The sequence below is a fragment of the Stenella coeruleoalba genome (genome assembly GCF_951394435.1).
Source record: "Stenella coeruleoalba genome assembly, chromosome: 2".
NCBI lineage: Eukaryota > Metazoa > Chordata > Mammalia > Artiodactyla > Delphinidae > Stenella > Stenella coeruleoalba.
This window is the reverse complement of record NC_137147.1, coordinates 61,344,254-61,357,516: the sequence shown is the minus strand read 5'-3', so window position 1 is coordinate 61,357,516 and position 13,263 is coordinate 61,344,254. Positions and strand designations below refer to the sequence as shown.

The 13,263-nt window shown below is 40.9% G+C and overlaps 1 protein-coding gene across 9 annotated transcripts in view; it reads right to left on the bottom strand.

The window, feature by feature from the left end:
- SLC25A21 (solute carrier family 25 member 21) overlaps nt 1–13,263 on the bottom strand; it is a 533,965-nt gene that overhangs the window by 84,708 nt on the left and 435,994 nt on the right. The window contains exon 5 of one of the 9 annotated variants that reach the window (XM_079912925.1): nt 6,862–6,946. The exons of the other annotated variants lie outside the window; for them this stretch is intronic. Within the exon in view, the coding sequence (XP_079769051.1) occupies nt 6,862–6,946 (85 nt within the window). The remainder of the gene's footprint in view (nt 1–6,861; nt 6,947–13,263) is intronic. 9 annotated transcript variants of the gene reach the window in all.

Here is a 13,263-nt window from a genome sequence, read left to right as displayed (position 1 = left end):
GAAAGGAGAGGGCTTAACATTCTCAAAATTGGACTCAGGTAAAGAAACCAAAAAGGAGTAGATAAATCCCATCTGCCCCTCTTTTTTCCCTGTGAGTCACCTCCTTGTTGGTTTTGCTGTTATTTTTCTAATTTAGTATGTAGAAAATGTTTGTTTGGAAGTCATTTGTACTGTAGCGTTGGACTGCTCCTACAGGTGGGCCGGGAAATTTCTGAAGTTGCTAGGCTGGTAAGCAAGGTTTTGGCCTTAGGAGCCACAACATGGAATCTATTCTTCTTTACAGCTCCCAAGGAGAAAGGGAAACAGTGCAGCTGCTTCACACGTGACCTTTAGGGGGAGTCATACCTGTTGTCCATCAGAAAGGTTATCATAAAACTCAACTGATAGATTCCTGAGAAATGAGTGTGAGGAAACTGTGAATAAATTATTTCCCTCTTAAGGGAGGAAAAGATCAATGTACACATCTGCTACCTGTGGAAACCAAGGTTTTCCCTGGTTGCTGGAGATGAAGGGTTCTGGGGCCCAAACTGCTGAGATTCATAACCTGGGTCCAGCAACCATCACACACCAGGATGGAGGTGCACATCATCCAAGCATAAAAAGGCCAATTAAAGAAATGATTTCCAAGTTGAAAAGCCATTTTCAAAGCCACCTGCAGCACACTCACATGAGATGGATGTTTTCACCTGGATCCCACTTCTTTGCCAAAAACCTGGCATTCAGTAAAATTCCAGAGCAGCAATAACTCTCATCACTGAAGCATGAAATAGGAGCAACAGGGAAAGTGACACCAGATCCCCAGTTGGGGAAATTGGAAAACATTAACATGTCTGTGTACCTAACAGAGCACAATTACTACATTTTATTTTGTTTCAACAGTCAGGACCTAAATGAACATCACCATTCAGTTCTGTTCTGGGCAATGATCCAAGCTCATCTTTGGTACAGTTGATTTTGAATCCTTATAGTCAATCATATCTTCACAATTTGTTCTTCTTTCAGGCTTCAGGCATCCTCCTGATTTCCATTTCTTGTTTGGAAGCCTTGAGTCATCTGTTCTGGCAACATGACCAACCCAAATCAGTCATTTTCTCCAAATTATATTGAAATAGGGATCTTGCTAGTTTGTTTTCTTCCTCCTTCTTTCTTTCACATAATTTTCCCTTTAAGGATCTCCTAATACAAAGCTGATTGAAGGCATACAATATCCTCTTTCTTCTGCCGTTGTCAAATCCAAGTTTCTTACCCACATGCTGTAGCTCTGTAATTAAAACAATGAGGGTGGCACTCAGCCCTGGGTTATGAGTGTATGGCTCCCATTGCTCGATGGGTCCTGTATCCCAGGGCAGAATTCTGGCCTTGACACTACAACTTTAGGGCATAATTCTGACATCATTTACACTCCACAAGTCTTAGCGGCTCACAGAATCCAAATGAAAGAGTGCAGTTCCATGGTTCTATTATTTGAATTATGTAGAATCTGCAATCTGAAGTTCTCAAAATTGCACACATCTTGGGGCCATTTTCATTTAGGCAAAGGAGAGAGGGAAAACTAGATATCCTTCAAAGGAGAGGAAAAACAGCTTACAGAGAGTAAGTGACACAGGTTCTTCTTTTAAAAGCAGCGACTGAACTTCAAGAAAGGGCAACATAAAGAAAATTTCAGCTAAGATTCTAACATAAAACTAACAAAAGTTCTCCCTGCTTCAACTCATATCAGGTCTCCAGGAACAAACAATACAGTTATTACTTTTCATTACAGAGAATTAATTGAATTGAGTTTCTGCATATGGACCTTGGATATATTTGTTACTCCAAACCCTACCACTTTCATTACATGCTGTACGGAGGAATTCTTTAAAGTTTTCCTCAACATACTTTTTAACTGAACTTTCAGTATGCTTTTACCACCACAATTAAACTTTGTTGATGTGTCTAAAATAAAATACAACTTTGATTTTCTAAGATACAAAAAATTAGTTTAGCTGTCAGTATCATTTAGGAGGTAGGTCCATGGCTCCATTCCCTGGAAAGTTGGCAGGATGCTCAACGCACCAAAGATGTTGCACAGCTCAGCCCAAAGAAGGCATTAGCATGATATAAGAACCAGAACCCTGACGGAAAACGCTAAGGAAAGAAAAAGCAAAAGAGATATTTGAGAAGCAACTCACATGGTAAATAATATGGGTAGAATGTGGTGTTAATTGCTCCATGAATCTATAAGTGAAGAGACACATTTAGAACTGACCATGCAAAAAGTGTAGTAATTTTCAGTTACAGCAGATTACCTTGCTTATAAAGATGAACATGTTTCCATTAGGGAATAAGAATCATGTAAGGGAAGTCTTTCACTCATGTGGATGGTAACTCTGAGGAAAAAGACTCAAAAAAAAAAAAAAAAAAAAAAAAAAGCAACCAAAACAACTCTATTTCTTGGACTGGGACCGAAAACCAGGAAAAAAGGACCTGACTGTGGAGTCAGAAGGTCCTTTGCCAGCCAGCTCCCAGCTCTCTGCTAAATAAGTCCTGCTGAAGAAATTCCTTGCTCCATTCTAGTCACCCCCATCCTCTCACCAATCCCCTTTTTTGTATTTCCTCTGTTTCCAATTTCTGTCCTCCCCATTTGTGAAGTCATCATTCATTTATTCACTCACTTATTCTTTCAGTATATTTTGTTCCAAGCACTAAGCTAAACACCTTTTTCTAGGGTCAAATGTTGATAGAGTAGTTCTGTTGTCCCCCAAATCAACTAAGACCTTAATTTTCTCCAGGAAGCTTTCTCTGGGATGTAGACAAATATCTTGATATTGCTCCTGCTTGCAATATTTGACCAAGATGTTGCCTTTCATGTTACACTATGTGCTTGGCACTTGGTAACACTCAGATATTATATTGAATACACTGATATTCAAATAAGAAATGTATATACTTATGCATATATGTCTATACATATGCATACATATGTATATAGTCCATATACATAGATATGACTTGGTATCCATATTAACAATCTGAATGACTTGTATATTTTTAACTGAGTAGAGTATGTATTATTCACGTGATTACCATATTTAATCCAGATTATAAATTGCTTTTTTTTTAAAATATGTATTTATTTGGCTGCGCTGGGTCTTAGTTGCAGCATGCGGGATGCGGGATCTAGTTCCCTGACCAGGGATCGAACCCGGGCCCCCTGTATTGGGAGCATGGAGTCTTAACCATTGGAGTCTTAACCACTGGACCACCAGGGAAGTCCCTATAAATTGCTTGACAATGGCCACTCCTGTTCTTTATCACCACCCTCTAGCATTTAATATTCATTTGATTCTACCTGTCAGTAAAGGCAATATGATGTAGTGGAATGTGCGCTCTGGAGCAACCCTCCTTGGGTTGGAATTCTAGCTCAATCATGTGTTAGTTGTTTACCTAGCATGAAAAACTGTTGGCACAAAAGGTGAGCAAATTAATTCCAAAAGATTACTGCCAGAATAGAGATGTTTTTTATGCCAGCCCTCTCTACAAGTGCTTATGGAAACGAGTTAGTACATTGCTGTAAGTTGCCTGATTTTATAGCCTGACCTAGCTGCAGGGCTGTATATGACCACAGCTGGCGCAGAAAGCCTCAGTATTCAGAGATGTCCTTTACAAATGGAGCCTTACCTAAGTGTGTGACCCAGTGCCTTAGGAATTCACACCCCGTTGCGGAATTCTGCCACAACCAAGTCATACATGTTTGAGACCAAAGATGCTGTGCACTAAGTAGGCTACTCCCAAAGTATAAGTCACATTTGGAAGTGTATTAACTCTTTATGACCACCAGTTGTTACAGTAGGCTCCAAATTAATTTCTTGAAGTGCCCCCTAGTGGTACCAGAGTTAAATGCAACTCAACAACTGTCGCAACCCTGCCAAAGAACAAAGCTTTGGACCAGGGCATTTTGTAGGTTACAGATTACAGTCTGATTTAGCAGACTTTCAATTCACTAAATTAGGCTCCAAAGGAACAGTATTATAACAGCTTGGACTTCTACTGGAATTGAGATTACTGAGAGAAAGTTTAGAAAGAAAACCATCAATCATTGTGCTTAATGCTTTACAACTATTATCTCATTCAACTTTTACATGAAATAGAGTGTACTCTTTCCATTTCATAGACAAGGACAAGAGACTCCATGAAGTTAAGCAACTTTCCTACTGGTCAAACAGCTTGTAAGTGGTGTAGTTGTGATAAGAACGAAAGTCTACTTGACTCTAAAACTTCTACCCTTGAACGCTGTGCTTGACTCCTGTGTCCTCAGGGAGAGAGAATCAGGTCACTGAGAAATGTCATTCCACCTCCTGGCTCTAGTGCTCCTTCTGTGCCTGTGTCTCCAGTGCTTGGGGCCCAGGTTCTGCCTGGTTTCTGGGAGGGGCTAAAATGCTGGGTTTTGAACGGAAGAACAGCTGAGCCAGGGTTTGTAGCCCCTCTTGTCATCCAAGTCCTCTGCACCAGTTTTTTAAGCACCTGAGTTCTTAGTTAATTGATTTAAACACAAGATAAACGGGTAGTCACCGAGCTTTCTGGATTTAATAAATCAAAGTCTATCTGTACTTTATGGATTTCTGGATGCGCACAGTCTTCCAGATCACTCTGAAAAATTGTTTCCTTCACACCACATTATTATCAATGAATAATTAAGGGTTAACTGTTTTCCTAACGAACTCTTTCAGTCAGTGTTCTAGAAAACTACAAGTTGGATAAACTACATAGAATTCAAGACATCTGAAAAACAATGCAGAAGCCAACCCTAGGGCTCAGTTTCTGGACCTCATCTATCTCTCCCTGGTGATTTCATCCAGTCATATGACTTTAATTATCATCCTTACGCTGTTAACTGTCATCCATCTCCAGTTCACCCAGTCATCTACTCAACACCTCCACTTGCATATTTAGGAGGCATCTCATAATTAGCATGTTCAAAAGAAACTCCTGATTCTTCCACCACAAACTTGCTCCACCCACAATATTCTCCAAACCTCTTAACGGTAAGTCCATCTTTCCAGGCACGCAGGCCAGAAACTTTGAAAGCATACTTGAGTTTTGTCTTTCTTGTATTCATCTCTATTACCCTGGCCCAAGCCCTAATCGTATGCACTTGAACCTTTGTGCTAGTCTCCTAACTAGTTTCTCTATGCTCTATTCCCAAAGCAGTGACAGAATACTCCCGTTAAGATGAAAGGCAGATCATATCGCTCCTTTGCTCCCAACCTGCCATCGTCCTCCCATCTCCCTCAGAACAAAACCAAAACCCCTTCAAAAGCCCCAGGCAATCTGCTTCCACACACTGCATCATACCTTCCCCCTCATCTCCTATGATGCCTTCCTTGGTTCACAGCCCTCCAGTCCACTGACCTTGTTCTCATTCTTTGGAGCAGGCATGCTCCCCCCCCAGGGCCTTGACACGTAGGGCATCTTGCCTGGGATCCTCTCTGCCACTTGTCCCCATTGTCTCACTCCTCACCTCCTTAAACTGCACAAACGTTACCTTCTCAGTGAGGCCTGACCTCACCTCTCTTCTACTTAAAATTGCAACATCCTCACTTGAGTACTACCTATCCTTTCTGCCTGCTTTATTTTTCTTTATAGAACTTATCCCCTTCAAACATGTTTGTAGTTTACCTGCTTGCTTTATATTGCCTGTTGCTAGATCCATGAGGACAGGGCAGGAGTTTTTGTCCATTTTATTTACTGATGTATTCCCCTGGCTAAATATGGGAGCTGACATATAATAGGTGTTTGCTAAATTCTTGTTGAATGAAAGAATAGATGCATTATATTCCCACTGATCCAGTGTGATGGTGTTGTGAATAGAAAGTTGTACCTAGCATTTTGAACTATTCCAAGATCAATCTCTTACACTTTCCTACCAAATGTCAATGCTTCCTGGTTTCTTTGGAATCACCTAGACGTCACCAAAATGGCTATCAAAGAGGAAAGTTTTGGGCATTTGATCTAGTGCACAGGAGTGAAATTCAAGAAATAGCAACTGAGGAAGCCTCGACTTTGTGTGAGTTATTATCCCCCATCAGCTGGCAAGCCACGATAGCAAACGGCATTTTTACCCACCAAACCCACTCATCCCTTCTCCCTGCTGGCAGAACCTAATTCTAGTGTTCACACCTTTGACGCCATGTGCTCTGGAAAGGGAACTCCCTCCAGCCCTGGCGTGATGGAGTAAATCATCTGGTCTTATTCTTCTGGCGCGTAATAGAATGAGACATGAGCGTGCAACTTAATTCTAGCCAATAAAACTTGAGGGGGCTTTTGAGAGAGGACTTTTCCTCCTCCTAAAAAAATAGGATTCTTGTGCCTCACCTCTAGAAATTTGGATTTGGTAGGTCTGAGTGGAGGTTCAGGAATTTGCATTTTTAATACCACCCCCAATTCTGATGCGGAAAGTCCAGGAACTGCATATCGAAAAATAGAAAGAAAAAAAAAAAAACAACTTCCCTATAAGGTTAGTGACCTGGGGCTGCTCTTACCCAGATGTCTATCTGTTAGGAAGCAGGCCAAATACTCAGTGCCATTAACAGGTAATTCCTCCAGGAAGGTCATGAAATTATTCTCACTTTCCTCCACTTTCTAGTCTAGAATGTACTCACTTTTTGAGCCAAAGACTGCTAATTGAAGGTGTGTTCCATCCTGGCCTCCAAGACCAGGAAGGTACAGGTATTCTTACCATCAGTCATTGCTAAATAGGGGACCAGATTGCATGCCCCCAAGACATGCTGGCTAGAGGTACTTTGTTCCTACCTCTTGGTTTCCTCTTTGGTTTATTTAGGAACAACACTGAGACATGCAAAAAACAGATTATTTTCTTACCCACATCTTTTCAGAAGAGGTTAATATTTCATTCCACCTCCCACAAGAGTAGCAGAAATCCTGGTTGGCATGAAGCACATTTTCACTGTTTGAATATGAGAAGAAAATTCAAATGAGGGTACTTTTCTTTCATTCCTAAATAGTCGTGCATTTTGCAGAACAGGTACAACAGGAAGTAGCCCCTGGTGTAAAGCAAGCAGGACCACACCTATGGCTGTCTGAGCTGAAGAATAGGAAAATGCTTTCCTTATGCTTTAGGGAGTGAACCAACAAAGAAGTCAGGCTTCTCTAGGGTTCTGCAGGGGAATGATTTTTAGAGAGGCGGTCTTGCATGGGGAGTGTGGCTACAGATTTAGCTTCTAAGATAATTACTTATTTGAAGAAAAATGACCTCTGAATTATCCACTAATCTTGATGCTTAGACTTCCCACCAAAGCCACTAAGTGTCTGGGGCTCTTTTGTTCCAAGGAGTTCCACATTTCTTACATACAGTCTGTATTTTTAGTTACCATTTGGTTACCGTTTTCAAGAACATTTACTTATTTATCAGCAAGTATTTCTTGAGCACCTACTATATACCTAGTACTAATTATCAACAGTACATTTAATTTGGTCATTGAAATAGCAAACATGCTAAAATTTTGTCAAGTATCAAGTCCATGAGCTAGAGAGATCCAGCCACAGTATTCTATTAACCTGTGTAGTTTGTCCATGAGGCAGGAAAGGCACAAGTATATTTTTCTCCCATTTTTCAAGGAACACTGAGTCATGGAAAGGTTATATTTACTTATCATCTCAGGCAAAAAGTTGAATGCTTGAAGATTAATCTGGATTCCATATATGGAGTTTGAATATTTCTCTCTAGTAAATCTATCTCTTCATTCATTCAACAAATAATTGAGTGTCTGTTACGTTCCAGTCACGGCTCTCTGGGTTAGAGATAAGGCAGTGAACAGGTCAGGCACAATTCTCAGACTCACAGAGCCTGTGTCCTGTTGAGGGAGCCAGACAATGAACAGGCAAAAAAACAGATGAATAAAATGATGTCCGATCAACACCACTAATCATTAGAGAAATGCAAATCAAAACCACAGTGAGATACCACTTCACACCCATTAGGATGGCTATTATGAAAAAGGCCGGAAAATAACAAGTGTTAGGGAGGATGCGTAGTAACTGGAACTTTTGTGCATTGCTGATGGGAATGTAAAACGGTGAAGCTGCAGAAAACGGTATGGTGGTTCTTCATAAAAGCTAACCATAGATTTGTCTTATGAGCCAGCAATTCCACTTGAACTGCAAGCAGAGGTGCAGCTATCTGTATACCAATGTTCACAGCGGCGTTATTTACCATGGCCCAAATATCCATCAGCAAATGAATGGATAAACGAAATGTAGTATATACACACAATGGAATACAATTCAACCTTATAAAGGAAGGAAATTCTGATACATGAGACAACATGGATGAATCTTGAAGACATTATTATGCTAAGCGAAGTAAGCCAGACACAAAAGGACAAGTATTGCTATGATTCCACTTAAATGAAGTATGTAGAATAGAAAAATTCATAAAGACAGAAAGACAAATTCACAGAGACAGAAAGTAGAGGGGTAGTTGCCCGGGGCTGCGGGGAAGGGGGGAATGGGGAGTTAGTATTTAATGGGCACAGAGTTTTAGTTTTGCAAGATAAAAAGAGTTCTGGAGATGGACGGTGGTGATGGTTGCCCAACAATGTGAATGTACTTAATGTCACTGAACTGTACACTTAAATATGGTTAAAATGGTAAACTTTATATTGTGGGTATTTTACCACAATAAAAAAAAATAAAACAGGAGGATACCTGGTTGCTACATGGAAAGGAAGGAGGCTACAGATTCTGATCGGTTCTCCAGGGAAGGCCTCATTGAGAAGACACCTGCTGAGCTAAGAGGTACAACCTACTGGAAGGGGAGAGAAATGTTTAGAAATGGAGAGCTTTAGGGAAAAAAATCACTATATCCTGGGAGAATCTAAGGTGGCAGTTTATAAGCTTTTGCTTTACTCTTCAAGTAATCATGGAAGAAACCATGATTTCCAAGGTAGTCTCTTGGGATGTTCTAAAAACTAATTTTAAAAATAGTTCCTGCGCTTTAGATTCATTCTTATCCCTATAGGGAACTTAACTCATTAGTCCTCTCTTCTGAAGTTTGAGTTCTCTCTACAATGTCCCTGCCAAGTTATCACCCAGCTTCTGATTAGGCACCTCTAGATGCCAGGATCCTATATCCTTTCAGAGTGTCCATCTGATCCTGGGATGATTTTGTAGTTGGAAAGAGAGGCCCTCCTGCTATGGGCCCAGTTCTATTTTCAGGTGACCTTCAGCTGCTTCTACTCAGCAGGTGAGATGGTTAATTTTATGTGTAACTTGACTGGGCCAGGAATAGATTGAGTAAAGCGGATTGCCCTCCATTATATGGGCGGGCCTCATTCAATCAGTTGAAGGACTAAAGAGAACAAAAGGCTGACCCCTTCCCAAGTAAGAGAGAGTTCTTCTGCTTGATGGCCTTTAAACTGAGACATCAGCTCTTCCTGGTTCCAGCCTTTGGACTCAGAGTGGGACATCAGCTCTGCAGTTTTGGACTTTCCAGCCTCTATAATCTTGTGAGCCAATTCCTTATAATAAATCTATCTAACTATCTATCTGTCTATCCATCTATCTATCCACCCATCCATCCATCCCACTGATTCTGTTTTTCTGGAGAACCCTGACTAACCTAGGCCACACAAAATAAGTTTAAGGCCAGTCCTCTTGAGAAACTGCAGAATATGTGAACGTGGTTATTGAGCATCCTGATGCCTCTCTTCCATAAGTAAAACACTTCAGCTCTTTATCTAACAGGGTCCCTGACCTCTCATCAATCCACCTCGGATTCCCTGGACCAAAATCCACATTTAATGTGGGCTGATCTGGGCATAGGAGAGCGAGACCATCACCTCCTTGTTCTACATGTTATATTCATGCGACCAAAGACCAATTGAGCTTGATTTCATCCATGCCATTCTGTTGTGTATATGTGTAACACACACACACACACACACACACGTACAACCTGCTGCTGTAAACTTACCCCTCTTCCACTTCCTTAAGGCCATGACAGAAAGAAAGGGGGATGAGTAAGGATAAATATGTTCTAAGTACATCAAAGGGGAGGGAAATAAGATTTAACAAGAGTTGCTTGACATACATAATCTTATTTTCTCTTTATTTACAGGTGCAGGAAAAAAAAGACTCTTGGAGCCTAAGTAACTTATCCACATCCTCATAGTTAGGAAGTAATTAAGATGGGATTGAAGTCCAGGGCTTTCTGATCCTGAAACCCATGGTCTGTCCACTGCCCCACACCATACATCATGCACACTGTGGGCACTTAAAATAATTTCCAGAGTAACATAAGGTGATGGTATGAAAACATGAGAGAAAGACAGTGCCCAAAACAGGAAAAAGGAAGACAAGAAAAATGCAAGGAAAAATTAAATTTAATAGCAAAGGTATTATTAATCCATCTATTAGTTCTTTGTATACCTCCCTACAGAATTCAAGAATTTTCACAGAAAAATTCTTATCACCAGTAGCAGAATATGTGGCAAAGGAGGAATAATTATATGTTTTTCAGGTGAGCTAAGGGGTGAGGAAATGGAATTTAAAAATACACACTCAATAATCATGACTGTTAACTTTAAAACTGGTATTTATGATGGAAACTATAAGTGCTGGCGGAACAACAGTGTAGGAAAATAAAAGTTTTAAATTAAAATAATGCAAACTCCTATCTACATTTCTAAAATAAAGAGAAAAAAAGGAAATAAAATAGAGAATGTCATTTAGTCTTGACCCTTGAAAATTACAGTCCAAAACATACCCCATTTATATTAAGTAATAATGAATGGGGACAAATCTGCTCTCTGACTCCCTTTTAGGAAAATCTGACACTGAACAGTTTTCATCCAGCCATAGGCATGGAAGTTTCCTATTCGCTGAAGGAAGCAACAGTGTAATACCTGAGAAGAATTCAGTTACCACCCATCATGAAAAACCAAAACCGTATTCAGAAAGTGGGCATTTTGCACATAGAACAATACCATGAGTCACATGTGTGCACACACAGGCACACTCACATACGTGGGGGGCTTTTCTCTCCATCTCTATCAGTACCCTGTTGTGATGATCACTGAACGCTACGTGTCCCACTCCCACGTAGGTTGGCAACACATCTATGCTACAGAGTTACCAGTTGATGTTCCTGGTAACAGCCTCAGAGCTGTCCCTCTCTCCCTGGAGACCAAGTGGATTCCATCTAGAGGCCTGGCTTCTCTACCAGGACAGCAAATGAGAGCCTGGGACTCAGGGCTGAAAGTGGATTTCCTGCACAGCTGAGCCAAGAGCTTCCAACCGTCCAGCCAGATGTTTCTCTATATGGTCCTGGCAGCCATGGCTTGGGACAGAGCCAGAATTTGGCCTGATTTCTACACTGAAAAGCTTTTTGGAATGCTGGGGTGGTGCCATCCCATAATAAAAGGGGTGGTCCTTCAGATTGCCACACCATTCCCATTTGCTTTGGGAGTCTCTCCAAAAGGAAGAGGTGCTGGAAAAAAAGTGGGTGTGTCCACCCAATCCATGCCAGGGGCTGGGCAGAGGAGGGGAGGGCGGGGGCTGGGAAGGTGGATGAAGTAAAGTTCTGAGTGATTGGAAGTCGGTGCCAGATGGAGCTGGAAGATGGCTCTTTGCCGCCTTCCTCTGCACATGTGTGGCCACCAGGGGATTGCCTGGCTATGCACGCTGCTTCACATCTGTCAGCTAAATCAAAGATGCATAATTGAAGATGCAAATCGAGAAACATTACGTGGTTCACAAGGCTCCCCGGAGGATTTTGGATCTGTAATCCCGTGAGGAGATTTTAATGAGACATGAGCCTAGTGCTTTCATCTGTGAGAGAGGATCTCACTCCAGCTGTGTTCATAGATGTGGAAAACTTCTTTTGCAAAATACAGGCAGTCTGTCTTGATTGGTCACTGCCTGCCCATTTCTCCTGGAACCCTTTGGCCTTTCTGCCAAAGAAATGCTTCTTTTGAAGCTTGGGCAATTTCTGAACATAAGGAAGGCTCGAGAGATGCTATGATTGAGGCTTTAGGACAAATATGTCAAGGAAGGTTCTGCTAGATAAGACCACAGACCTGGTGTAATTTCTTAGACCCAAATTTAAACATTTCCAAATGTTTAATCATAAAAGTAATTCAAGGTTTGAATTTTTTACTCAAACAATACATAACTATGGAAAGTGTGAAGCAAAAGTGTAAGTAGGATTTCTTGCTCACATTCCTAGAACAGTGCTCCCCAGATGTTCTGAGGTAAATGAATAAATTTTCCTTATCTCCAATCCTCATGGACCAGTACTTTTGTAAAATACAATAAAAATGAATTACTAGAACAATTACAAAAAAGCACCCAAAGGCATACAAAATACAAACCCATCCAAAAAAAGTTTAAGTTCAACAGATCACACACTTGGATGCAGTGAAAATATCAAATTGCTGTAACATTTCTAAACACTCTCAATTTCTGTACTTATTGTGGGCCACCCATTGACTACTCGTTTTCCACTGGAGATTTTTTAAAAATTTCTACACATATCAAACATATGTACATACAGATACATTTTTTTAAACATAAGAGGAATCACAGTATACGTTTTGGTCTATACGTATTGGTATAATACGTATTGGTCTATAACTTGCCTTTTGTGCTTAATATATTCTTACATCTTTCACATTAGTTCTTAAAAATCCACCTCATTCTTTTCTTCTGGCTGCCAGGTATTCAACATTATGAATATACTACAATTATTTTTAGCTAACCTCAATATTTATGGACATGCAGATGGTATCTAGATTTTGTTTATAGCCCAAATTTGATGGCATGACCTCTAGAAATGGAGTGGTATTAATTCCATATGCCTAGTGATGCCAAAGTCACCATAAGCACTTGTTAGAACTTAGACTTTGTGAGCAAAAGCAAAATGTCTTGCAGTCCAAAGGTTCTTTTCCTTCAAACCAGTTTGTTGAGCTCTCAGAGTCACAATGGTGGTGAAATGACTGGAATAAGCATTTGTCACCACGCATGGCATAAGTCACCTCCTCCTTCAGAGGCTGCAAGACTGAAGGAGGCGGGGACGAATACTTTAATGGACAGGCTTTGCCTTTTCCATTGAGTAGCAGAAAAGTGAATACGCAACCAGAATGCAGGCTGCTCGGGGGTCCCGCACGCCACCGCCACTCAGCCCATGCTCAGCTCTTAACTTGGTGGCTCAGACTCTACCAGACAGCCTGCATGAAGGGGAGGTCTGCCTGGTGACTCATCTCA